Genomic DNA, 25,269 nt, shown 5'->3' with positions numbered 1-25,269 from the left:
CACCCCCGGGTCAGCGTGTGGCAGATTCAAACTGGAGGAGATCGAGCCCTCCTCCTCCTCCTCCTCCTCCTTTCTCTCCTCTCTCCGCCCGCCTGCCCGCCCAGCTCCCCGAAATCTGCCGGAGGCCCCTCCGCGGCCCCGCTCCGCCGGAGCTCTTCTGGCTACTCACCCGCCCGTCTCGTGCGGCCCTCAACCTCCCTCCGGCCGCGCTCCTCACCACCTCGCCGCCGCCGCCGCCGCCATGTTAGGATCTGGTGCAGACGGACTGCGTCAGTGGAGGAGGGGACGAAGCGGGAAACCCGGAGCGGCTGGAGGCTGGCGCGGGCGGAAAGGAGGGGAGCACGGGCGTGCGTGTGCACGCGTGTGTGTCGACGTGCAGGGGAGTCAGAGGCTCTGGCGGCAAGTGCTCCCGCCTGGCGCTTCGGCGGGGCGGGCAAGGGGGTCTCGAGGTCCCCGCTCCGCAGCTGAGCCGCTTGCCGCCCTTGCTGGGCCAGCTCGGCAGAGGCAGCCCGCCTTCGGTGGGCTCCAGGCCTGGCCTCGCTTTTGGAGTCTGCGGCGAAGACGACGAGGGTATGCCCTTCGCTCGAGTTTCTGTTTCCGCGAACACTAAACACGTTTCCTGCATCAGTTAAGAGGAACGTTTCTCGCTGCCCGCCCCATTACAGGGCGCATCAGCGGCGCCGAGGCATGACTGCACCTCGAGGCCGTATTGCTCGTCGAAGCCGCGACCCGCTGCCTCTCCGGCTAGATTTGTTAATGTAGGAAAACGGTATTGCACAAAGGTTTTGCCGCACGCGTTGCTGCTTACTTCAACACCAGAGTCGTTCAGGGCATAAGCATTTGCGGTCTGCGCTTCGCTTTCTCAGAGGTCTTTTGCAGCCATACCCCATTTCCCTCTGGATCCCTAGAGCGCCTTTTTTTTAAGGGTCCATTGTAGTCCGTATAAATTGGCAGAAGGATCAGGCTGTCATACTGGAAGAAGGCGTGCAAGACTTCCCCTGGACACTACCTGAAGCAATATTAAAAGACTATTGACAGCACATACACAGTTATTCATAATTAAGGCTCACGATCCCTCTTTTTGATGCCCACGATTGTCACCGATTTGATGACCTTTTCTACTGTTTCCAGCATCCCCCCATCACATGTCAGTGAATATGTAACTGTTTCCAATAAGTAATTAATAATTCAGTTTATTCTCCTACAGAATGCGAACTTTAAGTTGCATCTCTATCAAATTTGATAAAATGTACAACTTTCTCATAATCCTAATGCCTGAAAAGTCTCTTTATCTGCATTACAGATATAATAATAATTCCTTAAACTTGTATGCTGCCCGACTCTCAGCGATTCCGGGAGGCTCACAACAATCAAACAAAGAAATTACAATAAAATCAAGATATGCCACAGGCAAAGGTAGAAATGTGCCTTTTTTGTTGTGTACATTTTCAACGTCTGGATGCTAGCATGCGATACCGAGCCTTCCGTCCACTTAAAGACTACAATTCCCGAACGACAGCGAGATTGTCTGTAAGGCACGCTGGGAAATGGAGGCCAGTACCAGATTCCTCGAGCATTGAACAGACGATTGCGGAAACCGAGGAAGTGCGATTAAATACACTAATCTATTGAAAAACGGCTGGATGTGGGCGGGATCGTCAGGCCCTTTTTGTACTGTGCGGTAGGTGGGATTCCGTGGGAAGCTTTGACGAAACCGAGATGCTTTTCTACCACGTGGTTTTGAGGAGGAGCCAGCGGGTCATTCGCGGGGCGTCCGCCTTGCTAATCGGCAGCATGGCTCCAGTAGGGCACCGCGTGGGTTTAACTTGCTCCCGGTGAAAGAGGCAGGCTGCTATTTCTCGTACCCAACGGAGGGGAGAATTCCAGCTACTTGTGGAGAGCTCAGCTAGGTATTGATTTCCAGATCTAAAGCAACTCCATGATAAGATGTGCTGCCTTAGAAGCAAAGTCGAGTACATCCTTCTGTCATAAGGTCGTATCCTGCTGCTGCGTAGTTTCCATCGCCAAAGATTGTTTTTAACTGCTTAGAAGGAGTGCTATATTCTTTTTCTAGAATGCGATTGGATTCTTATCACTACCTTAAATACGTGTCTTTTTAAGACATTGCAATTGTTTGGGAAGATGTCTGTTCAGATTCTTTGCCTTTTTCATGCTATACTTCCTTGTTGAAATTTGAACATGGAGAAGAGTTATGTTGCCTTCCTAAGATGTTGCCTCAGTACAATTCTAGATTATGTACTTATTGGAAGAATAAAATATTCAAACGTTTTGAAATAATAAAAAATAAAATACAAATCAGGGAGTCCTAGCCTGGAATTCTCAGAAAAACTTTGCTGAACATAGCAGTAAGAGAGCAATAGAAGTGATGCCAGAACTGTAAATCATATTTTTACAATGATTGGTATAATATGAAAATAATAAATACTATTACAGAAGTATTGAATATGCCCACTGTTAGTGATGAATTGTTTCTTATACAGCATTCATGAAATATAGATGATTCTGTTTTTATGCCAATCATTGCAATATTAACAAAAGTGTAAACCTGCCTCTCTAGAGCCATTAGTTCCCTAGTATTTTATAAGGTTTTTCCTGAGTTACCCAGCCATCATTTAGGATATGTCATGCCTATCTGCATTCCCCCAGAGGGTGACTTATATATTATTACAATAATATATATTAGAGCTATGCATCATTCTGAATTTCTAGACATAGCAGCCATCTGCAATTCTTTAAAACAGCCATGCTTTAAAGAAGCCTCATTTTAAAGACTTCATTTCAAAAAACAATAATAATTGTGAAGAGGTCTGGACCATCTACCCTGTAGTGAGATTACCTCCTTTGGTGATGACCTCTTGGAATTCACTTCAGCCAAGCAAATCTGGCTTAAATGCACATTTCTGGATATGGGCTCCATTTGCACAACATGGAAAGTCAGGTTATTTTTAAATCTGGCATACCATTCAAAACTGAACCTTACATAAAGCTGTAGTTAAACCAAAGTGGAGTAACACTCCCTGTCTCCATCTTCCAGGGGTTGTTAGTGGTTTGTGTCAGCCCCTTCAAACTAAATGAGGTCAGGAAAGCTACTTTATTGTTGTAAGGTATATTAACAGAATCTTGAAAGCCTGTCCAAGTTTCTCTTTGTTCCTTTTTATGCTAAACAACATCAAGAGACAAATATTTAGAGTTTCATTCTCATGTTTCTTTCTGCCTCTGGACTGTGTAATCTCTTCTCCAAGTCTCTCTTTGAACATCTTACTTCCCCATTAATGGCTGTCTAGGTTAGCTCTAAGTTCCTTCATGCCTCACTTGTCTTAATGCTGGCTTTTTTGGTAACTTGGATTCAGAAGAGCTATGTTTTTGGACTTAATCTTATTTTCTGGCTAATGGACACAAAAGTGAAAAGCTGGAGAAGTTGGAAGACAGGATTGATCCAGTAGTGCCATCTGTTTCCCATTTGTTTTCAGTCCCAGTGCAAAAATGAGGTGCATGGAATGGAAAACAAAGGTATGGGAAATTAACCCCCCCCCCATTTAAGTATGACAAATACTTTATTTCTTTTAAAAACTGGATGGGTGGCTGGGATATTGTCCAAGATGGGACAGTCTTACAAACAGGATTGCCGTAAATTTGCTGGATTGGCTGGGAGTGGACAACCAGATAAGTATTTCATTAATACTGTAGTCCTCATCACAGTAGGTTCCATGTGTCATGCAAACCTGCTCTTAAGCTTTCTGAATGATGCTTCCATTTTTTTCTGTGAGCTAGCTAGCTGATAACATGTTTTTCCTCAGGTCAGCCAAACTGTCATAGGTATGGTAGAAAGGCAAGGAGGATGCCATTAATTAAACAAAGGCTTAACTTTTACCCAGTTCCTCAGAGTAGAACTACTACCTTGAATATTCAAGTAACTATTTTTTACTTTTGCTTTCAAAGTTCCATAAGAAATGTTCATATTCTCAAATCTATTTTGCATTATACTTCTTATATTTGGTTTTAATTTCTTATGAGTTGTTTTGTATTTTGTGTTACTAGGGTTTTGAATTAATTTCATTTTTTCCCCTTATGGTGGATGTTTTATTATACTGATGTTTTTACTGTGGGCATTTTCTTGTACGTTACTTTGTAAGCAGTGGGAAGTCTGACTGATGCAGCAACCTATGTGTTTAGTAAATAATAATAATGATGATAGTAGTAATAAAAAATCCAGACTTGGCTCTTCATAACTGGAAGGGCTGTGTCAATTCATGGAGGAATCCTGTGATGGATTCTATCACAGGCTTCCATTTGGAATATCTAGGATGAGATGGGGGAACAGAGGGGCAGGGGGACAGGAAAATAACTGCATGTTGTCCATGGTTAGAGATCATGACAAGTTGTGTTAATTTCCAAATGAACATAAACTCCCCAAATTCCTCCTGACTGTTGTGCCAGAGGAATAGGATGAAAACAAGGTGTGTGAATAATACGGTTTATTACAATACTTTTTATGGTTAGTCTGAATAAGGGTATCTTCTGTTTAATTATGCCTTGCTTGAAGCATTGGGGGGCATATTAATAAAAACATATCTTGGCAGGCAAATACTTTAGCATTCCTTTTCTTCATACAGTCACTTCAAATTATATGGTAAAGGAAATGCAGTGATTTATATCTCCAAATAACCTCTCTTTTTCTTACTGCATATCTGTGGCAATCAGAAATGAAGAAAGAAGCTCTAATTGTGGATGTCCTTAGAAGAAGCCCATCCAAATGACAAAAATGCTTTTCCTAAGACGTTTTTATCCATTTACAACAAGATGTTATAACTGTCGAACTAGGAGCAGCGACAGTTTGTTGAACAAACTAAATAACTTTACAAACGAACACCAGGTGTTCAGTCTTGTTTCAAACAACAGAGCCAGACTCTCTGAAAAACATGTGAGAAGTGCAATTAAGAAACTTGTGCAAGTTCAAAAGAAGAGGCCTTGGTCCTCAGAAACTATGGATTATATAAAAAGTCATTCCCAGTTTTTTGTACTTCGTATTTTAGCAGAAAATAAGATTGAATGTATGGATAATGAAGCATTAGTGGATGTGTTACATAGTATACTCTGGTAAGTAGTGTGAGATTTAATTGTAACTGCAGCATTTATTGTCTGATTTTATTTAAAAAACTGAATTGCTGTTGTATACACTTAGAGAAATATCCTGTTTGTTGCACAGACAAGCTTATTACACGCTAAAAGTTGCTTATAGAATTCTGTTCATAAATTTTAAAAAATGTTTAGTTTAAAAAAATGTTTAATTGATATTACTTCCAAGTTACAGCAGTTATAATAGGTTGTATTATAGTGTACTTTGCAAAACCTAAAGGAGTAAAACAGAGGTGTAATCAAGACAAAGTACAGAGCCCCACCCTCGCCACAGAAAATATAAGATCGGTTTAAAAAATTGCCTCTTGCATTGGGGAAATGCTGCAGGAGTAAAATGAAACAAAACTCCAGCATCTCATTTTTTCCTCAAGCATGTAGAATAAGAATATCAACCACTGATGTGGTTGATATTCAGCACAAGGCTGAATATGAAGAGGTTTTGTTAATGCATTTAAGCATTACTACATGTCTTTGAGTTTGCTAACAGTTAGAGAAACACTTTACAAATGGGTTGAGGGGGTTCAGAAATTGTCAGATGTTACTAATAAAAAGTATATTTTGAAAAGAGGAAAGTAGCACCCTATCTAAATTTGTGCATTAATCCATTAATTATAATACTTCATTGGTTAGCCATAAGGCCATATCAAAATACAAAATACAGAACAATAATAAGACTTTATAACAAAATAGAGTAAAAGGCCAGTTTTCAATATATAAAAAATATATGATAGTAAGTTGCAATTTTTTGTTCTCGATATATAAATTTAACTCTCTAAAATATCTATGTAGAGTTGTTTGGCTCACTTTTTATTCCTTCTGAAGGTTTGGAGTTGAGGCCCATGATTCACTGGTAGAAGAGCTGGTTGTAGAAGGTTGGAAGCGATTAAAAGAGCAAGTATACTTTTTATCTATTTCTTTTCCTATTAATTGAAAATTTAATATTTCATGCTTAGAATAAATCTCACAAAATTAGTACTAGCAACAATATCTTAATCCTTTCTCTTTTCATAGAACTTTGGAGTCTCAAATTGTGATTTAAGATAAATTTGCATGGATCATTGTATTAAAAGTAGAAGCTATAAATGTAAGAATATATCACTATGGCTATTGATTCAAGATAAACTATGAGTAACTTTAGACTGCAGTTCTAAATTCTTTATTCACTCCTTGGAGTTTGTCCAAACTGTGTGTGAACAAGGAGAGCAAACAAAAGTCTGCTGGTGGAGTTCAGTGGGAGGAAAAGACAAAGAAAGGAACGGTGTGACCAGCTGCTCATTTTGAGGGACCGTGTGTTCAACTTGAAGGGGTAAAAAGCTCATATCCTGATTGTGAGGGATGTGCCCTGATGGCTGCTGGTTGTCAATTGTGAGTGTTGAGTAAGCAGGAACTGTAGGAAGAATATAAGGCAGTCAGATGCTTCATTCGTAGTCCTGTGTATTTTGAAGCACCTTTTCCAAATTAAATCTGAAGCATTACACAGCCTTAAATACTACAGGTATGCAGTATTTGGATCTGAAGCAAGAAATGTACTTTGAATCCAGCATATTTGGAGTGCCTTATGCGAGAGCTGAACTGATCGTAAGTTTAATAGCAATTCCTTAAAGAATGGAAATGGTGGATATTTGAACTAGAAATTTATGGTGAAAGCTAATTCCAATTGTTTTATATCCTGCAGTTTTTGAATGCTTTCTGGAAGGCTTTTCTCCCTTTACTTGAGCAAATTCAGGGACTGTATATGGTGCTCATGGAGAAATACTGAAAATTGTCCTAGTTTGTATACACATATGTAGAGCTTTGGCACAATAACTTATTTTCTTTGGTATCCTCAGATTGAGTCCACCTCTGCTATCTAAATTTGCATTGTGTGTGCATGAACAACATCTGCAGCATAGTCCACTCATGGGTGAAATAGCTGATATAGTAGATAAGAATTTGGATTCCATACAGGATTCAAGGTAATTGTGGTTTAATAAATATTCCAGACACAGATTCATGATTTTTTCTAAGATTAAATGCAGGGAATGAATAAAGGATGCATGCCCTCAGTGTTCCCATGAACCCAGCTTTGGGTATGTAGAGCATAGATCTTAAAAGAACCTGAAAGGAAGTTTAATTAAATCCTCTGTGTATTCCTCACCCCTATCTTATTTTAGAACTGATGTATAATTGAACATGCCCTGTTGTGGACACAACATAGTTTGGAGTTTTTAAATAATACCTGCAGTACTTCCAAAGTGTAGTTCAAAAAATAATTCTTAAAATATGAGTTAATGTCCCTGTTCATTGATTGGTGGGATTATTTTAAATGGCTAAGGATTCACTTGCTTTTTAATTGGGAATGGCAATAAGTGCAAGAACTGTACAAAAACATTATGTAGCCCTGGGTTTCCTACAGTTCTTTGGAAATGCAGTTAGCTTGCTGAATCTTAAATGGTTGGCCAGCTGAACGTTGTTTCTAGAATCTTGCATCTTAAGCCTAGCCATATGTAACTTGCCTGTAAATCAGTAGTATTACTTCAGTGGCAGATATGCAGCTGAGACTAAGATAGCCTTGTAACCTGAAGTAGGGATACATTGGTTTACAAATCAATCTCCTATAGCACACATATCTATTCAGAAGTAAGGCCCTTTGGATAAACCCAGTGAAGCTTAATCTCAATGGAGCAGTCTTAGTTACTATCCCACTTGAACTTAAGTGTGTACAAATTATTTCAGTTGTTCTGCCTGCAAATACTGTAGTCCTCATAACAATGAAAAATAATTAGGCAGGTTTTTTTACAGAAGAATGGCATTGCTGAAAGCAAGAAGCATTCTTTGCTGTGTAACATTTGTCTGCTCCCAATTTCAAGTAGATACTTAATATACAGGTAGTCCTCCACTTACAACCACAATAGGGACCAGAAAATTTGTTGTTAAGTGGTACAGTAATTAAACATGACTGCATACAATTTTATGACATTTTTGTGGCAGTTGTTAAGCAAATCACATGGTTGTTAAGTGAATCATGCGGTTCCCCATTGATTTTGCTTGTTGGAAGCCCCCTGGGAAGGTAGCAAATGGCAATCATGTGACCCCGGGATGCTGTAGCCGTCATAAATACATGGCAGTTGCCGAGCATCTGAATTTTGATCATGTGACCACAGGGACGCTGCAGCAGTTGTAAATGCGAGGACTAGTTGCAAGTCACTTTTTTCAATGCTGTTGTAACTTCAAACGGTTGCTAAATGAATGGTCCTAAGTCAAAGACTACCTGTACATGCTCTAATATATCCTGTTAAAAATTATCTTCTCTTTCCTTTTTACTGTAATGCCATTTTCTTCAGCATTGTTAGATTTCCGGATGAAATAAATAAGCATAACATTTTAAAAATGTTTTTAGGGCCTTATCAGTTGTAATGAACTGCATATCTTCTGTTACCTCACGGAATTTACAAAGCCGGTTAATGGAAAAGGCAGAAGTCTTGTTTGAAAAAACACACGTCTCTGTGAATGATGCCAGGCGATTTGTACAGTTTCTCCGGAATGTCAATTTTCTGCATTGGCCACTGCTAGAAAAATGTAACAGAATTTTTGTCCAGCGTTCAAATGAGTTACGTATTGAAGACTTTTCTATCATTCTTGGACTGTACCAGAATTTACAATTCAACAACACTGAATTTAAATTACTTGCCAAACAAAAGCTGATAGAAGCTAAGGATAATTGCAGTAGTCCACTGAATGTCTTTCAACTGTTTATTAATCTTGCACCCATGGCACAGCCAGAGATCCAGAAAGAGTAAGTTTCTCTTACTGCTTTATTTGTGCATTTTCTTTTAAAGAATTATGAAAAAGTTTGAAATTGTGAGTGGCCTACATGTACACTGTTGATATTGAGGGGTTATTTCCTCATAAGTACAGGCTGTACAGTAATCCAGGAAATCAAAATGTTAAGTGTCAGTGAATTACCTTCAGAGGGAAACACCCTTTGGATTACGTTCTTTGCAGGTTGTTGCCCTGGCTTCAAGGCAGGTGACTGCCTGTGTGCAGGAGAATTGCTCTTCCCTTTCCCTTTCCCTTTCTCCTCCTCCTCCTCCTCCTCCCCCTCCCTGAAAAACAAATCCTCATGTGGATCAGAGGCATTTTAAAGTGCCTTATTCTCCCTCAAACCTAAAGAAGGCGCTTAGATAATCACAAACAACATGCAAAGAGGTCCCGGCAGTTTTATTCCCTTGAAGATCCCTTCAAAAACTGGAATATGCTTTGGGAGTCATACAGACAAAAGTGTGATGCTGATACACACCTTCCAGGAATAGCACAGGCCAGCACGATTGTTAGGACACCAGCAGTGTAGAACTAAAACAAAACATCTCAATTTCTTCTTTTTCTTTTAAATCCAACTCAAATATTATTGTAAGTTCAGCATTTGAAAAGCATTTCCACATGCAGATGTTGCAAATGGTCACAAATCATGTGACAGTTTATTGTCAATAATATCTAAAAATATTTCATGTGGTTTGTGTTGCTAATTTTTTCTAAACTTGTTATGACATGATAATTCATACTGTCTCGATTGGCTAAAAATTTGTGTTGGGGTGTGAAAGTCACTGTTCCTACAAGATGAGTTAGTATGATGTTTCCATTCTTCACTGCTTGTTAATATACTGTATTACTTATTTGTTTGGGGTATGCTAGGTGCTTTCTCCAGTTTCTCTCATATGTACCTTTACGATGGGAGAGGAGATGGAAGACTGCAAGGCATGCCAGGGCTGTAGACTGGGAAGTAAAGCACACACATATGCACACACATAGAAAAAAGTCAGTGGCAAATATTCCATATTGCTTTCAAGTCACAGTCACTGATAGACCTTGACTTGAAAATTTCACCTTTTTTTTTTTTTTTTACTTTTCATTGAAAATTAACTGCGCTATTCATCTACACTTCTACACTTGTCATTTGGCCTTTAGAATATTTATTTTGGAAAATATGTTCCAGTTTGATTAGTGTCCATCCCTTCCTTCCTTCCTTTCTTTTTAAAGTAAGAAGGATGGACTCTCAATGCTCAGGCAGGTTCTCTATCAGAAACATGTGCATATATAAATTTATATATATATATATATGTATTTCTTTTTAGGTTAACTGAAAAGGTTCTACTAATCACAGATGATTTTGATCGGTACCAAACATTAATGGTGGCGGAAAGAATGCACGAAATGAAATACAGAAATCCACAACTGATTCAAAAGTAACCCTTTAATACAATATAGCAATACTATTCAGATTTTAAGTAACTCTTTCTTTGTGAGTGACTGTTCTATATTGCAAGAATACCTCCATGTATTTCTGTTCTAAGCTGTTGCTCAACATAGTTGGAATTTTTGAAGTTTATCATGTAACTTTCCTTGTCTTCTTGAGTTTTAAATGTACAATATTTATCTTCAAATAATTTTAGAGATAAAAATGTTTTCTTTTTTAGGGAAATCACAGTTCCATTACAGGTAGTCCTCATTTAGTGACCGCAATTGGGACTGGCAATTTAGTCATTAAGTGAAGTGGTCGCTAAGTGAAAAATCATGTGACCGCAACTGTGCTTGCAATTTTACACAGGACAACACATACTAACTGTAATGGCGAACACGTGACTGAGAGATGATGTGAAGGTCGTAAATGTGGGCATTGGTCGCAAAGTTACTTTTTCATCACCATCATAACTGCAAATGGTTGCTGTCCGAGGCAGTCACTAAGCAAGGACTATCTGTATAGGTTGAAACAGGTAAAAATTGTATCAAAAAATTAAAAAGTTAGTTTAGTGTGGCATAGCATCTGTACAATCCGAGTAACCAGGCTTGTTCAGTAATTGCTTCACAGGTTTATTTAACCCATAAATAAGAACTGATTGAGCTCTAGTGGCTTCTTCAAAAGTTTACCTTTCCTGTTCCCTCTCATCTAATATTAATTGTTCATACCTTATGTTTGACAGATGATAATGAACTTCTTCTCTCCCAAGTTGTAAAATATTCTTATATCCAGAATATAAACTTTTCTGAGACAGATTTACATACTCAGAATAATTCTCCCAATATCTGTGCTGTGTTTTCATTAATAGGTTTTTCTGCCACTTTCTGGGAGTCGTCTTATTCAAGAATATAATAAGGAATGTATGAGTCTTAACACCCCTCATTTTATGGTCTTTCCTGATTTTGAATTCATTAGATACCAGGGTCAGAATTAGGCTAAGGAATATAGAATGCTTTCTGTTATATTGCTGTTACTTTTTTTTTTCCTAGAGCCCTTTTTATGTCATTGGCCTATGACCAGCTGCTTTTTCTTGCAGATTTGTAATATTTGTTTCACTAAAATTCTCATCTAAATAATTAAATTATGTCACAATTATTTAAGCATGACACAATTACCTCCATCACATTCGCTCACTGTCCAGAACAGGAGAAATACCTATAATTTCTTTAGTCTAGGAATAATTTAGGCAACATATCAAATATTTTCACATTGCATGTTATACTACTTACTTAGTATTATACCCCAAGTCTAAATATATTTCTTGGAACTTGCAATCAGCTAGACATGCTTAGGATCATGCTGTAGTTCATTACAGTATATCTAATGAATCATTTTGGTTTTGTGTGTGTGTGTGTGTATTCTGGTTTGGAAATAAATTTGTAGTACAGTGGTACCTCGGGATACGAACTTAATCCGTTCCGTGACTCTGGTTGCAACTCGAGTTGGTCTCAAGTCGAGGTAAAGTTTCCCATAGGGTTCAATGTAAATCCGGTTAATCCGTTCCGCCCTCCGAATTTGGTCGCAACCCGAGGCGAATTTCCCCATAGGGTTCAATGTAAATCCGGTTAATCCGTTCCACCCTCCGCCCGAATTTGGTCACAACCCGAGGCAATTTCCTCTTCAGAGCCTGACTCCCGCCAAGCCTGTTCTGCATTTTCTTTGGAGCCATGCTAACACGCACACCAAAAACCTTCACAAAACACCGCAAAACACACCACGAGCCTCACCGAACATCTCCTTGCTACCGCGACCTCGCCCACAGGAAGCCGTGACTGCGTGACAGCAGGGAAAATGGCCGCGGATCCGGTTCGTAAGTAGAGGCAAGTTCATAACCCGAGGTAAAATTTTCCTGCCGAAGCTGGTCGTAACCCGAAATGTTCGTTAGTAGAGGCGTTCGTATCCCGAGGTACCACTGTATGTGCATATTGCACAGTCTAGCACAAAATGCAACAGTAAACCTAAGTGAAGATTGGTGCATAAAATGAGCAAAGAGCTTTTGCTTCTAATTTTTATCTTAATACATATTAAAAATGCAGATCGCAATTGTGGAAGAAGAGGGCTTTATCGTTATTTTTTATTTAAGATTCATTAACATTCTAGATTGAAACTTTATGCTGAAATGCGTATCTTTTTGGGTTTCAGGATTGCCTCTCTCTTTCACAAACACTTGGATACGTATAAAGTATTTGAGCTTTTCAGAGTGACAAATGTGCTAGCCATGCTGAATTGGCCCAAATCTCACATATATTCCAAATTACAACAATTGTCAATTTGGTAAGAAGGTACTTTTTTTTTCAGCATATATAATTTCTCAAACTTGCAGTTTATTAATCCATTATATTTATATTCAGGCTTTATTTCATGTTGGAATCCTAAATTTAATTGCTTTTAACTTCTAAAGCACTAGCCAAATGCAAATTAAAAAAAATACAAACAGCAAAGTAAAAAAATTAACCAAATGGAAATTTAAAAAGAATTATAAAAACCTAAAAGAAGCGATAGGAGCATCAGATGGGTGTAGGGGAGCATAAATGATGAGTCCATGGAGTCAGCTTGGTCAGTATTTCCATGAAGTCTAGACAGCACGGTTGAGCACTGATGAAATACAGGTGTGCTTTAAAGAAGTGATGGAACTGTTCAGATCTGTAAATTTAATGCAGCTTTGCAAATAGGTTCACAGACTACTTGACCTGTAAAAATGTTTATTAGCTCATCAGCCAACTCATACAATATTTGGAAAGTAAATTCTTTCTAACATGCAAAGAACATAAGCATTGGAGGATTTGGATCATAATTGTGGTGGCAGCTATTTAAAAATTAAGGATGAAGATTTTGGACTCATTTTTTTCCTGTTTCCAACTTTCAATGCATGTTGTATTTCTGTATCAATGCAGGGTTCAGATAGACTGTGACTCATCTGGAATGTTCTGGTTGAATGTCCAAGTTTACCTTCCCCTGAAAATTCCCCCCTTCTCTCTAAATCTTTTCTAGGGAATCATCCAATCCCTCATAGCAGATTTAGTTGTAAAAGCTCAGGGACCAATGAAGTGGAGGAAATGTTAAAAATGGCTTCTGCTCCACTCTCCTGGGAAGCGGTTTCCATTGACAGGACATAACTTAGATACCACCTCTATCTCCCACTTTTATTTTCTGTTTTCATTAGGAGTGCAATTTGAATTAGTTAATGTGTTGCTTTTAATATGTTTATTAAAAAACTGCAGTTAGGACATCTTTACAGAGATGGTTGTCTATAGAATATGTCCTTCATTTGTAAAATTATGCTCAGAACAACATATATGCATCATCTAAAAATAAAGGGGATATACTTATTCAGACAAATTGTTTTTACTTTTATGAAATTTAATAGATAATGTTAATCAAATCCTTAGCTAAAGTTCATAGGATTAATGATTTAAATTATTTAATCAAAGTTTTATACTGTGAGTTGCTAAACCTGTTATTTTTTTGCTCTTTGTTTCCAGTTTTCTAACATTACAGTATTGTATAGCTGTGAGAGTGGTCCTCAGTACATTTTAATAAGTACGCATGTGTTCTAGCTGAAAATCATATGTAGTACAAACACATGTGGTAAAAATATATGTATATCTTGTATATTCATTTTATTATTAATGGATTTCTTTCAGTTTTTTTGTTTTATTAATGGATTTCTTTGTTTCAATTCCAGCCATTTACAAGTTAAAACAGTCCCCAATGATATTATCTTGCTGGTTCACATTCTTTCTAATCTTCCTTCTCCTTACATGGATGAAGCTATAGTCTCACGAATTGATGCTGTCATAACTCAGTGCAATCTGAGTCAACTCAATCGCTTTACCATAGTTCTTCTAAAATGGATGAAACATCACAAGTCAAATCAGAAGAGCCTTTTTGGACAATACGGGTCATTTTTGCAAAAAATTAACAATTGTGCATTTCAGAGACTTGAGAAAATCAACAATTTGGATCTTTTGCTGAAGGAATTAAGATACGTCCATGGGAAATGGTTTCAAGAAGTGCTTCTTGAGAAGACCATAGTTGCTTTACAACAGTTGAGAGATCAGATTACACGTTCAAATGTTGTAAAGTTTGCATCCTTTCTCATTGGAACAAACTATCGTTGTACATTGTTACTTGATAAAATAGCTGCTGTTGCCACTGAACATATTGATAAGGTACAAATGAATATCATTGTATCTCTCTTGAGAGTGATAAAATGAGCAGCGAGGGAAAGGCTGCAACTCTGTAATAGAGTATTTGCTGTACACACTGAAGGTTCAGTTGTGGCATCTAGATTAGATCTAGGAAATATTGGAGAACCGCTGCTAGTTATGTGAACAACATGAGCTAGGTGGACAAAGAATATGAGTTGCTAGAAGATAGTATTATATGTTTCCATGTTCCTGGTACAGTCTTTTTTCTTTTAATTCCAGCTGTACAATACCATACTAATTTATACTTTTGTGATGTTCTTTTTAGACTTTCTCTTTTTTACTTGAATGAATTTGTAGTCACTTGAATTGTCAGAGCTCCTCCTTTAAATCATGTTTAGTACAGATTATACATTTATTCTAAATGATTTAAAATGTGTTCGTTCTAGTCCAGAAATACACATATCCATTGTTATAGATTGTATGATGATGACCATGATGCAGAAATAATGGATATATACAATCTCATATTCATCTGACAACACAATTTGATTTTTTTTTAATACAAAAATGTGGGGTTGGTCATTCAGATGAAATTAGTGAAAACTGTATATAATTAATCTGAACTAGTCCTGACTTCTTAGCATTTTCATTTGAGTGGTAGGAAAATGTTTCCTAATAAAATGCACATAGCAGCTGTGATACATTTTCCTGTTGCTGGCACACTGCCATAATATACACACACAGACACATGTGTATGGGTCTGTATGTTCAGTGGTGCTTAAAAGTTCGTGAACCCTTTTGAATTTTCAATATTTCTGCATAAATATGACCTAAAATATTATCTGTTTTCCACACAGGTCCTAAAGAGAAGGAGAACTTAATTAAACAAATGAGTCAAAAACATTATATTTGTTCATTTGTTTATTGAGGAAAATTATCCAAAACTACATATTTGTGTGTGACCAAAGTATGTGAAACTTTGCTTTCAGTAACTGGTGTGCCCTCCTCGAACAGCAATAACTGCAGCTAAACATTTCCAGTGACTATTTTAGCCCATTCCTCCTTACAGAACAGCTTCAACTGAGGGATGTTGGTAAGCTTCCTCTCATGAACTGCACGCTTCAGGTCCTCCCAAAACATGTCTCTAGGATTATGACATCGATTTGGCCATTCCAAAACATTAACTTTAGCTTTAACCATTCTTTGGTTGTAGAATTTGTGTGTTTGGGGTCATTGTCTTGCTGCATTGTCTTTCTCTTGAGCTTTAGTTCACAGACAGATACTGTGACATTTTTCTATAGAATTTGCTCATACAATTCAGAATTCATAATTCCATCAATAATGGCAAGCCATCCTCATCCAAATGCAGCAAAGCAGGCCCACACCATGATACCGCTACCACCAAGTTTCACAGATGGGATAAGGTTCTTATGCTGGAATGCAGTGTTTGCCTTTTGCCAAACATAACATTTTTCATTCAAGCCAAAAAGTTATATTTTGGTCTCATCTGTTCATAGAACATTCTTCCAATAGCCTTCTGGCTTATCCACTGGGTCTTTCACAAACTGTAAATGGGCAGCACTGTTCTTTTTGAAGAATAGTGGCTTTCTCCTTGCAACCCTGCCATACACACCATTGTTCAGTGCTCTCCTGATGGTGGTCTGATGAACATCAACATTCACCAATGCAAGAGAGGCCTTTAGTTACCCTGGGGTTCTTTGAGACCTCCCAGAATATTACATGCTTTGATCTTGGTTAGCTGACCACTCCTGGGGAGGTTAACAGTGGTGTTGAATTTGTCTCTATTTGTACACAATCTGCCTAACAGTAGACTTTGGAAATAGTTTTGTAGTCTTTTCCAGTCTGGTAAGCATCAGCAACTGCTTTTTGGAGGTCCTCAGAAATCTCCTTTGTTTGAGCCATGTGTTGTAAAGATCAAACTTCCATAGTGAATACCCAGAATTCTCTTCTTTAAATAAGGCAGGACCTCCCACACTCACACCTGATTATCATCCCACTGATTGAAACATCTGACTCTAATTTCCCCTTCAAATGAACTGATGATCCTAGCAATTCACATACTTTTGCCACACACAATTATGTAGCTTTGGATCATTTTCCTTGATAAGTAAATGAACCAATATAATGTTTTTGACTCATTGGCTTAATTGGGTTCTCCTTGTCTAGTTTTAGGACTTGTGTGAAGAACAGATTGTGTTTTAGGTCATATTTATGCAGAGATGTTGAACATTCAAAAGGGTTCACAGACTTTTAAGCACCACTGTACATATCTATCAGAAGCAACTCCAAAAAAGAGCAGGGCTGTGGAAAAATACTAAATATTAATTGAATTAATAACTACTGATTAAAATTATTTGCTTGGAAAATAATTTTACTATTTTAAAAAAATATTGATTCCTCATTTGCATGTACCATCCATTCTGTCTCTTGCACTTTAGGTAAAGATTGGAAATAAAATCAGAATTCAGCTTATGCTTCTTAGGGTGAAGTTTCCTATTTAGATTTATTTCCGAATTCAGATCTGAACCTAGGCACCCAGGTTTTGCTGGTGGGCGGGATTCTGTTTATAAAACAAATACCTATATCTGTTCCTTGAGGTGATACATCTATAGTGACTCATACTTAGTTAAATCCTATATGGACTACTATAACATGGCCTTTGCCTTTGAAAAGTGCTCAGAATATTGCAAGCAAACACCTGGAGCTGATTACAAAAGTATGTGACTCCCTGATTACAATAGCTTCCCAAGTTACCCATTGGTTTCAGAGTATAATTAAAAGTGCTAGTGAGAAGTATCAAGACTTAAAAGCCTTAGGACCAGAACATTTGAAAGATTTCTCCCCTCTAAACCCTCCTGGGCTTTAAGAATTCTCGGAGAGGTTGATGGATAGCTGTAACCTCAGATCCTGTTGTTTTTTGAGTGATATGCAAAACTGGCACAAACAAATGAACTGATTTCTCTCATTTTCTTTACTTTCTCTAGATTTACTATTCAGAAGTTCATTTTATTCTTGTTCTATTTTCTTCCTTCAATTATGAACCTCCTCAAGCTGAGAAATTTTTTGAGGCTTGCATTAAACACATCAGCCTTCACTTGGGTAAGTTGATCATAGAAATGATTGTCAGCTCACACTTTTCCTGAGGTGCCAGTTATCAACATGTAAAGAAAATGCAAGGTCAAACCATAAGCTTTTCTCTCTGTCTCTTTCTTAAAAGGAAAGAAAACAAATATATGTACTTGGGCTTTTTTATTGTGTTCAGAGAGAGTGTTCCAACTTCTGAAATGTATTTATTAGACAGGAAATTTAAAGAGTGAGACATGATGTGGGCATGGTCCCTTTCTACAGCTTTCAAAAATAACTACAGTGCTAAGTAGAAACACATTAAAATGGTCACTGAAAATACACCTCTCGCTGATAGAAATAATGGATTTTTAAGAGCATTTTATGTTGTTATTTTCTTTAAGGATGCTTACAAAGTTGCTTGGTTTTAGAAAATGTGTTGCAAAAGTGCCATAAGCATAAATGCAAAACTTTATAAGACATGACTCAGTGTGAAGCAATCAGCTGGAAAGGTCTGAGTGAATAAAGGAGTAATATACATATTAAGTATGTTTTTTCTTACATAAGCTGTGTGGAGAGAATGTGGGTATAGAATCTGTTCTTCTCTCAAAAGTAATGTAAACCCCATGAACAAAAAAAATGAGGCCTTGCCCTATCGAGTGATATTTGTCATCATGACCTTCCTTCCATGGTGGTTATTTAGCTGTGGAAAGACACCCAAGCAATATGACTGAACTGATGGTAGGCTCTTTACAAATAAATGTATTAACTTGTGCCATATTGGATCTTCTGTTATACATGCTGGATGCTGAATGTATTTAAAACACTTCTCAGCAACAGTAAGCCCCAATGCTGATAATCTCTCTTAAAGGCCATTTTACCTTGGCCTTCCTCAGTCATGAATTCCCAACTTCTTAATGGATTGCTTTGTTTCTAATCTCAAATGTTTGGGGATTATTATAGACCATTTTGGGCATCTTGCAAATGAGGACCAGTGTAAAGATATTTTTTAATAAATAAAAACCAGAAATATCAAAAGGGAAAGAAAAGAAAATGAAGGTATTCTGATATTACACAAAAAAAGTAAATTTATAGTTTGGAAAACGCATAGAGATTTCAAAATCAAGAAGAAGAATGAAGAGTTAAGACAGTTTCAGAACTGCTCTTTTTCGACTCATTCTTTATATTGAATGATTGATTGTATGACATATAATCATAATAATTCTTGGTAGCTTAGTATATATTAAACTAAAAACATTGATAAAATTAAAATAAAGCAATTCACAATAAGTAAGGCTGTGAAATATTTTATTTCTACTCCTGTCTAAACCTTTTAAAAATGTTAAATATTTAGCTTTCAGGAAGCTAGATAATGTTAAGGAAGCAAATGTTCACAGATATATTCAATTTGTGTATTTCTGTGAGAGTTTGGGATTCCTTTAGAGCAGAGTTTTTCAGCCTTGGCAACTTTAAGGTGGGAGAACTTTAACTCCCAGAATTCTCCAGCCAGCATGCTGTTGGAAGCAGTATTCTGGTATGCTTGCTGGGGAATTCTGGGGCTTGAAGTCCACCCATCTTAAAGTTGCCAAAGTTGAGAAACACTGCTTTAGAGAATTTATGTTTGCTATCTGCTTTACCACTTCTAGAAAAATACGGTTTTTAATAGTATGCATTAATGTATTTATTTTGTACAGAATATCTTCAGCCTTCTCTTCTTGTATCGTTTGGTTTTGCTTTGGCTTCTGCTGGGTATTTTCCAGAGAATGTGATAAAGGCTATATTTAATATTGAATTCCTCACCAAGTTGGATGCTGAGCTTCAAAGTAGGTGCTAATTTCTGCTTTTTGTCAGGTTTCAGAAATAACTCTTGTATTTTTAAGAATGTATACTCAGGTCTTGTTAAATTCTTCAACTCTTGGAAAAGAAAGTTTAAAAGACAATTCCAAATAATGTAACTTTGTGCATTGACTTGATACTAAATCATGTTAAACTTATTGGGTTTTTGCTCCATCAGCAATTTCTACACCTGTTTTTATTTAAGCCTTTTTTTAATATTATGTTGGTTAGTCTGGGGATACCCCATATTCTCATGATCTAAAAAATGGGCCAAAATAGTTTCTCCACTTTAGAGTTGGGTGGAATTTTATATTGGTTGGACCTGTATTGTTTCCACTGAAGTGTACATTTCATCTATAGTTTTCCCATGCCCATTTATAGTTTTTTTTTCCAAATAAATCTTTACATCTATATATTAAAAAAATAGGTTGTATTTCAGCAATGATCTTGTGTGAAAAATTAACCTGTAACAAAGGAAAGCTTCAAACTGCTAGTCATTTTATACATCTGGCCTTTAGGTGACTCCATGTTTACCCACACATGGATAAACAGCTGCTAAGTGCTTCATGAATACATTCAAACAAAACCAGCCAAATAATAAAAATCAGAATAGTGCTGTTTACTTTTGCTGCATTTATTTAATTGTAACTGCCTACATGGAGCAGCCATCACTCAGAATCTCCTTCAGAGGCTGTCATGAAGTAAAACAAAATTGTATGAATTCGATACTTCCTGAATTGAACTTTTTAGAAGTTGGTTTTGTTTTACTTTTAGTGTGTTTCTTATTCTTAAAAATAAGGTGCTAGTTGTTAATTTTTGTATTTCTGGATGATATCTATACATACCTATCACATTGAAGTAAGTAGTGTGATGCTAAAACATTTCAGCGAAGTAGTTTGCTTTAAAAAGTGCCTTCTTTTTTATTCATGGTTAAGACAATGTCATATTCTAAATATTGCCTTGCTATGCTTATTTTTTCTGGATGTTTTAAAAACAGTTCTGCCAAGGAAGGTAGCAAGGAAGTCCACCCTTCAGCTGATGGAACTGAATCGAGCTGTCTGTTTGGAGTGCCCTGAGCTTCAGATCCCGTGGTTTCATAAACGCTTCTGTGAGCAGCTGCAGGACAAAAGTGAATATTTCAACTTCGGAAATAGCATTAGCATCATCAAGGCTACAATTCCTTTGAGTAATTTTTTATAGAATTGGGTTTATTGCTACTTGGACATGGCAGAATTAGAAGCTTTGCCTGCTGTGAAGTTAGATAAAGATCTCCTTTGTCACCTTGGATCTGCTTCCTCTGGAGAACTGTGATCTTTTCAGAAATGGGCAAGGATGGTAGAAAGTCTCTGATAATACCTAGGCCTTGCCTCTGTGAAATAACAGATGGGGCTCTGTTCTGTCTTCTCATTTCTAACTTTGTGTTTGTTTTCTTCGCTTTGTTTTTTCCTAGAGACTGATTTGTCCAATCTGTTACAACAGCAGATATACATAATACTTGGAGAAATCCTAGGAAGAAGCCATTTTGCCAGATGTTCTGTACTCACTTCTTATTACTATAGAATCGGTGAGTTGTTTGAAAAACTGAGTATCATTTTAACATTTGCTTTATACAAGCCTTGAGAGTTTTGTCCAAATGGTTATGATCCTGTAGGTACATGACATCCTTAATTTTAAAACCATACACATTGGTCACTTAAGAGCAATTCCTTGGCCTAGGTCTAACCTTTTCTAGGACTCTGCAGCTGCATATCAAAGCCAACCTAGGAGTTCCAGGCAGATGCTACATTCAGGCCCCCCAAGTGCTCTGATGAAGCCCTTCATTGCCTTCAGACCTGAACCACTGTACAATCCTACTTTATAATATTCTAGTACTGCAGAAGTAATACCCATTTGAAAATATTAGTGACAAGGTATGATTTTAACTTCACATTACGGATGGTCATTCATGTCTTTCAGATTTTGAATTTATTGTTGATAAAAACAAGAAACCCATTCCATATATCGACCAACATGCTACTGTTGCTAATTTGGACAACGCAGGTTGTGTTGAAGCTGGTCACTCCTATGGAAAGAAAGGGCTACCACCAGGATTTCAAAGGTGATCGTGCAGTTTTTGTGTTGTCTCATGCAGGGTCATAAGGGTTTTCGCTAGACTTTCAGTTCCAGGCAGTCCTGTGAGCAGGTGACAGCACATTGTATTTACAACTTCACTCAGTGATAATAAGAACAGGGATATTCGTTAAGAGGTGGCATTTTTGCCTGTGTTTGTTTATTCAATTTATATAGCTGCCCATCTCACATATGTGACTCTGGGAGGCTTACACAATCAAATAACAGAAAACAATGAACAATTACAAATACACAACCAAAATAAAAATCATTAAAATAATTAAACCCATAAAATATAATCTGCAGGGGAGCGCAATCCATACATTACTAACAGTATAACCAGCTTGTAGTCTGCATACCTCCACCAGACCCCCGGTCATGATGACAAAAACATGTCCTCAGAGCCTTCCGAAAGACCAGCAGGGTTGAGGCCAATCTAACCTCATGGCAGATGCCGTGGCAGAGAAGGCACTCCTCCTGGGTCCTGTCAGATGACACTCCTTTGTTGATGGGACCTATAATATGCCTCTTCTGCTGGACCTGATGGAATGGGTAGATGTAACTAGGGAGAGGCAGTCTCTCAAATAACCCAGCCCCATGCCATGTAGGGCTTTATAGATCATTACCAGCATCTTGAATTGAACCTGGAAACAAACTGGCAACCAGTGTAGCTCGTGGAGTAGAGGTGTAATGTGTACTGATCAAGGAGCACACGTAACTGCCTGCGTCACTACACTTTGCACCAGTTGTAGCTTCTGGATGTTCTTCAAGAGAAGCCCCATGAAGAGCACTTCACAGTAATCCATTCTGGAGGTGACCAGGACATGAGTAGCAGAGTAGAGCCTCCCAATCCAGGAATGGGCACAACTGGTACAATCTCTGGTTTGAAGCTAGTTATATAAAAGTCTGCCACTTTTCTGCCAACACCTAATTCACACAAGCATATATATTGTATTATTTTCCAAATAAGTAATATAATTTAAACAAAATCAAAATATATAATCCAAAGAAGACATATATACTCTAAATTGAACAGTTCCCCATTGATTTAGCACTTACATAAAATTCATAGTGGAATCAAATCTTTATTGAATAATGATGTATTGGTGAATTGTTAATATATGAAATAAAAATGAACTACTTGCCAATAAAATTACAAAAAATAATATAAATATCTTTGGCAATTGGTCCATAAAGATAAGTCTTAAACAACTTCGTGTACCATTTAACAAGTGCCAGAGTATTGCAGGTAACCAAACTTGGCATCCAAAATTTCAGGTAGGAAGTAATTTAGGGGTTAGAATTAAAGCATATTATTATTTTAGCATAAACCAAGTTACAATGTTTTTAATATTATTACATTTCCACCACATACAATAATTTTTTTATGCCTGTGATGAAAATTTTAAGATGAGATAATACTCACTGAAGCCAGTTATAGATATGTTTTCTGATATAGCTTTCTTATGTTATAAAAGATGGCATTACTGCTAAATTATTGTAAAACTTAATTCAGAAATTTTAATCAGATGCTAATTTTTAATATCAGGCCAATGTTATAGTTTTATAATAGAATTATAACTGCCTACAGAGAAAAATTTCTGGGCTTTTGTTAAAACAACAGATGTTATGAGTACATAAAGTGATTTTAAAATACCTGCAAGCTTTATCTTTGGTTATATGAAAATAAATTTGAAATTGTATTTAATTCAGAATTGCTGTGGAATTCCTTGATTCAGAAGCTTTCTGCAAGAATTCAAATCATGTCAATGGAAATATGGCCATAAAAAAGCGGCATTTGGAGATTCTTGGTTATCAGGTTGTTCAGGTATGGTGTCTTCTCTGTTTTGTAAAAGTTGAATAAAATCTCAGAATTTTCAGGATAACGTTTCTTACAATAAATATTCAACCTCTTGCACAAAGGCTACAACCAACTTTAAAGTACCCACATAATAATATACCAAGGAAAGTGGAGGGGATTGAATATTACTACAATTTAATGCTGGTAGTCCTCAACTTATGACCATTCATTTAACAACCGTTCGAAATTATGATGGCACTGAAGAAAGTGACTTATGACTGGTTCTCGCACTTACGACCATCGCAGCATCCCCACAATCACGTGATCAAAATTCGAGCGCTTGGCAACTAGCTTATATTTACAACAGTTGCAGCATCCTGGGGTCACATGATCACCATTTGTAACCTTCCCAGGGGGCTTCCAACAAGCAAAGTCAATGGGGGAAGCAGATTCACTTAACAACCACCGCAAAAGTCGTAAAATCAAGTGCAACTCACTTAACCACATAGCTTAGCGACAGAAATTCCAGTCCCAATTGTGGTTGTAAGTCGAGGACTACTTGTAGTAGACTTTCATTTTAATCATAGACTTCTCTTTCAGATCCCTCACTATGAATGGAATTCCATGGAATTGTCATCCACAGAAGCAAAGATTGAATATTTAGAAAAGAAAATATTTGAAAAGCTTTGATACCCAAATGTGAAGAAAAAAATACAACCATGAATTTTTTTTATATGGACTGTAACACTGAAAATTAATTATTTTCAGCCTTCAATAAACTTATTTTTTTTTAATGGAGACCATTTATGTTGCATCTGGAGGTATACATCTTTGGAATTGCAGAGGGCAAAGCGCATTGCCCAATTGCATTTCTTGCACTAGGTGTGACCATTCTTGGGCCAACCTGACCTGGCAAATTACATAAGCCATGGTTATATCAGTTAACTACTAGGCTGCACAGCACATGAGCCTATCCTTGAGGAGTGCTTAGAAGCTGCTTTTGGCGCAAAATGTAGTGGCTAGGCTGCTACCCAGTACCCAAGATCAGAAATACATTATCCTCATGTCGGAAGACCTGCAACAGTTGACATTTAATGTTGGGCACAATTTAAGGTATGTATTTCCACTGTTAAAAGTGCTAAATGCCTTCTGACCTGACTATCTGAAGGACAACTCTTTGGTTAGGAATTTCTCCAGGAATGAAAGGCAGCTGAAGAGCCACTCCTAAAGGCACCCTCATCAGTATCAGCCATACAGGGAAGGGCCTCCTCATACAGCTCCTGTGCTGTGGAATAGACTCACTCAAAAGCTGCACTGCTATGTATTCAGGCCTATTCAGTTTGAGCTACCATTCATAATTACTTATAATGTGAGGCTTATTTTTTATGGTTGGTTGCCTTGCGCATTCAGGTGCAGCCAATCAGAATTTAATGTATTTATGTGCTCAATTTGTTAACCATCCTAATAGCTGGAGCAACTCTAGATGGACAAATGTGAAAGAACAATTCCAAATAGGCTAACCTAGCCAACAGTAAGGAAATACACAACCCCCAGCAATGCAAACAACAGAGTCACAAATCACCCTGTCCCACATCCTGTTGCAAAGGCTGGGTCTTTGTTTCCTAAAGTTCAAGAGACATGGGGAATCTTGTTCCGAAGGGCAGGGGCAGCCACAGAGAAGGCACATCTCGAGTCCCACAAGTTGGCACTGCTTCACTGGTGGGACCTGGAGCATACTGATCCTGACAGTTCTTATTGATGGGCAGAAATAATCAAAGAGAGGTGGGCCTCTAGGTGAGTCAAGATTCATGTAAATTATAAAACACAAGGCCTGTTAGTACCCCCGGTAAACTAGG

General features: G+C 37.6%; 2 protein-coding genes across 6 annotated transcripts in view; one reads left to right on the top strand and one right to left on the bottom strand.

The window, feature by feature from the left end:
• PPIG (peptidylprolyl isomerase G) overlaps positions 1-320 on the bottom strand; it is a 32,020-nt gene extending 31,700 nt beyond the window's left edge. Inside the window, exon 1 of the mRNA XM_088146707.1 lies at positions 170-320. The gene's annotated coding sequence lies outside the window, so the exon portion shown is untranslated. The remainder of the gene's footprint in view (positions 1-169) is intronic.
• Positions 321-438: 118 nt separating this feature from the next.
• On the top strand, positions 439-24,211 carry FASTKD1 (FASTK mitochondrial RNA regulator 1). Of its 5 annotated transcripts, none has more exons than XM_088146705.1 (16): positions 439-570; positions 1,304-1,910; positions 4,723-5,118; positions 5,980-6,048; positions 6,987-7,112; positions 8,537-8,932; positions 10,269-10,379; positions 12,575-12,706; positions 14,118-14,604; positions 17,589-17,703; positions 19,362-19,490; positions 20,501-20,632; positions 20,954-21,067; positions 21,460-21,601; positions 23,326-23,440; positions 24,014-24,211. In XM_088146705.1, the coding sequence occupies exons 3-16, from the start codon at positions 4,775-4,777 to the stop codon at positions 24,101-24,103; spliced, it is 2,502 nt and encodes an 833-aa protein (XP_088002831.1). In that variant the 5' UTR covers positions 439-570; positions 1,304-1,910; positions 4,723-4,774; the 3' UTR covers positions 24,104-24,211. The 5 variants fall into 5 exon arrangements, with proteins under 5 accessions (XP_088002831.1, XP_088002830.1, XP_088002832.1 ...); XM_088146704.1 differs by lacking the exon at positions 439-570 and adding an exon at positions 723-1,147; XM_088146706.1 differs by lacking the exon at positions 439-570 and having other exon boundaries at positions 723-1,681.
• The last annotated feature ends 1,058 nt before the right edge of the window (positions 24,212-25,269 follow it).

Source organism: Python bivittatus, unplaced genomic scaffold, assembly GCF_059951505.1.
Source record: "Python bivittatus isolate LINGU-HERP-01145 unplaced genomic scaffold, Pbiv_v1 ctg000480_np1212, whole genome shotgun sequence".
NCBI lineage: Eukaryota > Metazoa > Chordata > Lepidosauria > Squamata > Pythonidae > Python > Python bivittatus.
Note: the sequence above shows the minus strand (reverse complement) of the source record. Positions and strands in the feature narration are given on the sequence as shown.

Bases quoted from the DNA above. Each gene is read 5' to 3' on its own strand.
- FASTKD1 (XM_088146705.1), top strand. From the start codon at position 4,775: ATGACAAAAATGCTTTTCCTAAGACGTTTTTATCCATTTACAACAAGA. The intron at 10,380-12,574 runs GTAACCCTTTAA...TTTGGGTTTCAG, and splicing joins AATCCACAACTGATTCAAAA to GATTGCCTCTCTCTTTCACA. The intron at 21,602-23,325 runs GTGATCGTGCAG...TATTTAATTCAG, and splicing joins CTACCACCAGGATTTCAAAG to AATTGCTGTGGAATTCCTTG.